The 3,635-nt window shown below is 47.3% G+C and overlaps 1 protein-coding gene across 1 annotated transcript in view; it reads right to left on the bottom strand.

The window, feature by feature from the left end:
* The window catches only part of LOC108534085 (coiled-coil domain-containing protein 57-like), a 22,089-nt gene that overhangs the window by 5,515 nt on the left and 12,939 nt on the right, over positions 1-3,635 (bottom strand). The window contains 1 exon segment of the mRNA XM_017879186.1: positions 638-759. Within this exon segment, the coding sequence (XP_017734675.1) occupies positions 638-759 (122 nt within the window).

Here is a 3,635-nt window from a genome sequence, read left to right as displayed (position 1 = left end):
AAAAAAAAAAAAAAAAAAAAAAAAATAGAAGTTTTTGGGTTTTTTTTTCACTTATCATACTGGTAAAGATTTAAAAAATAGTACCTAGATATGTAAAGTTACAGTAAAACATATACATGATACAATTTATAATTAAAAAATAAAAAAAATGGGGGCTGGGCGTGGTGGCTCATACCTGTAATCCCAGCACTTTGGGAGGCAGAGGCAGGTAGATCACCTGAGGTCAGGGGTTTGAAACCAGCCTGGCCAACATGGTAAAACCCCATCTCTACTAAAAATACAAAAATTAGCCAGGCGTGGTAGCATGCGCCTGTAATCCCAGCTACTCGGGAGGCTGAGGCAGGAGAATTGCTGGAACCCGGGAGGGGGAGGTTGCAGTGAGCCGAGATTGCACCATTGCACTCCAGCCTGGGCAACAGAGCAAGACTCCGACTCAAAAAACAAACAAACAAACAACCCCCCCAAAACAAAACCCAGCAGAAAACACACTGAAATGTTACTGGTAACTATGTCTGGATGCTGAAAATTGGAGGCTTTTTATATTGTGTTTATCGTAATTTGAAGTTTCTGTAATGAAAACGCAACACAATTTGGGAAATATTTTTTAAAATGCATGTCTTAGATGAAGGGGTGTTACCTTAGCTGTAAAATGGGGCTGCACCTGTCCCAAAGGTGGGCTGCGATCCAAAGGCCTCCTGGGCTTCTCACCTGGCTTCCGGGCCTCGGGGGCAGGAGGGAGGGCGTGGTGCGGCGGCCGCCCTGGGAATGGGATGGGGACAGGGTTTGTTGTCTGTACATCAGTTCTGGATTCCTCTTGTGCTGAGTGCACTCAGAAAGAACAGCATGTTCCTTTTCGAAACCAAAGTAACTTCCATTTCATAGAGAACTTAGGGAGGGGTGGACAACAGTGAACTGTGACACACAGCATTTCGGCAGAGCTCTTGCACACACAATGCCATGCCCCTGCCACACACAGCCCTTGCTGTCCTCACAGCGGGGGCAGCAAGCACATTTGCTAACAGAAGCACAGAGACAGCCTTTCTGTGGCAGGCACAAATAAGAAGCAAAAGCTTGCCAGGTGCGGTGGCTCACGTCTGTAATCCCAGCATTTTGGGAGGCTGAGGTGGGTTGATCACCTGAGGCCAGGAGTTTGAGATCAGCCTGGCCAACATGGTGAAACCCTGTCTCTACTAAAAATACAAAAATTAGCTGGGCGTGGTGGTGGGCACCTATAATCCCAGCTACTCAGGAGGCTGAGGCAGGAGAATCACTTGAACCCGGGAGGCAGAGGTTGCAGTGAGCCGAGATTGCACCATTGCACTCCAGCCTGGGTGACTCCATCTCAGAAAGCAAGCAAGCAAACAAACAAACAAACAAACAAAAAGAAGTAAAAGCTTAAGTATAACAACTTAAAAATGATGGTTCTACTCAAAGTTTCGGCATGCTAGAAATGACCCCACATCAAACGAGATCCTTTCATCAATTCCATTCGTGTTATGTAGAGATCTGCTCCTTCTCTAAGCAGACACATCAGAAGACATAATTACTGAAATAACATTTCCCAGAATAACAAATCAGTTTCGTTAAACTCACTGAGGATTCCAACAAGGTTTTTGGAGGGTGTTTATAACTGTTGACATTTCACATATTGGAAATTGAAACAGACTTTTTTTTTTTTTTTTTTTTGAGACGGAGTTTTACTCTTGTTCCCCAGATTGGAGTGCTGTGGCGCGATCTCAACGCCCCCACAACCTCCGCCTCTGAGGTTCAAGTGATTCTCCTGTCTCGGCCTCCCGAGTAGGCGGGATTACAGGCATGCGCCACCACGCCTGGGTAATTTTGTATTTTTAGTAGAGATGGGGTTTTTCCATGTTGGTCAGTCTGGTCTCGAATTCCTGACCTCAGGTGATCTGCCTGCCTTGGCCTCCCAAAGTGCTGGGATTACAGGCGTGAGCCATGTGCCTGGCCAAAACAGAAAATTTTTAAAGCTTTTTAATCAATTTACTTGAAGTTGGCCATGATGAACATATTGCTTATGATCAGCATCTGAGGAGCATCGCAGGATTCGCTCTGCCCTGTGGACATCCCGAGATGGGCCCTAAAGTAAAGCATCAGTTTCTTCCAGACAATAAAAGAACCCAGAGAAGATAACACTTGGAAATGAACATGTTTCCCTTGGTTTATAAACACCTGAATTTAAAAGCCATGAAGTCAGAAGATGCACTTGTGGGCAAAAAGCTCCTGAAGACACTCAACACCATTGGTCACCAGGAGAATGTAAAATCGAACCCACTATGGGATCCTGCCTCACATCCACTAGGATGGCTAGGATCCACAGGATAGAAAACAGCCGGGCGCGGTGGCTCACCTGCAACCCCAGCACATTGGGGGGCTCAGGTGCAGGCGCTGGTACTGGCCTGGGCAACACGATGAGACCCCACCTCTATTTTTAAAATAAATTTTTTTAAAATAAAAAAATAAAGTTTTAAAAAATATGCAATAAAAGTATTCTTAATAAAAAACCGGACAGAAAATAGCAAGTGCTGGTGCAGATGTGGAGAAATCAGAACCTTCCGTGCACAGCTGGTGGGCATGGGAGGCAGTTTGGTGGCTCCTTACTGGGTTAGACACAGAATGACTACACGACCCAGCAAGGCCACTTCTAGGGAGGCACCCAAGAGAACAGAATGTTCACAGCAGCATTATCCCCAACAGCCCAAAGGCGGAAACCATCCAAATGTCCATCGAACTGACAAATGCCTACAGCGGCCTGTCCCCCACCAAGGAGCTGTTCCCACGGAAAGGAATGAAGTGCGGATGCCCCAGCACGAGGGACTCTGAAACATGACACAGAGGGAAAGAAACCAGGCACGAAAGGACACATCCTGTAGGATCCCGCTGAAGCGAAACGTCCAGAGCAGGCAAAGGCATGGAGGCAGAAAGTGGGTGCTGGGCCGGGGACAGGAAGTGACTGCGAATGGGTGTGGGGTTTCCTCTGAGGTGATGAAGGCATTCTGGAACAAATGATGATGCTCGCACAACATTCTTAATGTGCTTAATGCACTGAACTGTATACTTTGTATACTTTATAAGCTTTCAACCCTACATTTTATGTGTATATTACCAAAGTTTAAAAAAATAAAAAAAGGGCTGGGCGTGGTGGCTCACACCTGTAATCCCAGCACTTTGGGAGGCCAAGGCGGGTGGATCACGAGGTCAGGAGATCGAGACCATCCTGGCTAACTCTGTGAAACCCTGTCTCTACTAAAAATACAAAAAATTAGCCGGGCGCGGTGGCTCAAGCCTGTAATCCCAGCACTTTGGGAGGCCGAGGCGGGTGGATCACGAGGTCAGGAGATCAAGACCATCCTGGCTAACATGGTGAAACCCCGTCTCTACTAAAAATACAAAAAACTAGCCAGGCGTGGTGGCGGGCGCCTGTAGTCCCAGCTACTCGGAGGCTGAGGCAGGAGAATGGCGTGAACCTGGGAGGCAGAGCTTGCAGTGAGCCGAGATGGCGCCACTGCACTCCAGCCTGGGCGACACAGCGAGACTCCGTCTCAAAACAAAACAAAACAAAACAAAACAAAAAACTAGCTGGGCGAGGTGGCGGGCGCCTGTAGTCCCAGCTACTC

The sequence above is a fragment of the Rhinopithecus bieti genome, unplaced genomic scaffold (assembly GCF_001698545.2).
Source record: "Rhinopithecus bieti isolate Rb0 unplaced genomic scaffold, ASM169854v2 scaffold_9899, whole genome shotgun sequence".
NCBI lineage: Eukaryota > Metazoa > Chordata > Mammalia > Primates > Cercopithecidae > Rhinopithecus > Rhinopithecus bieti.
The sequence above is the reverse complement of the archived record's forward strand: the minus strand, read 5'-3'. Positions and strand labels throughout refer to the sequence as shown.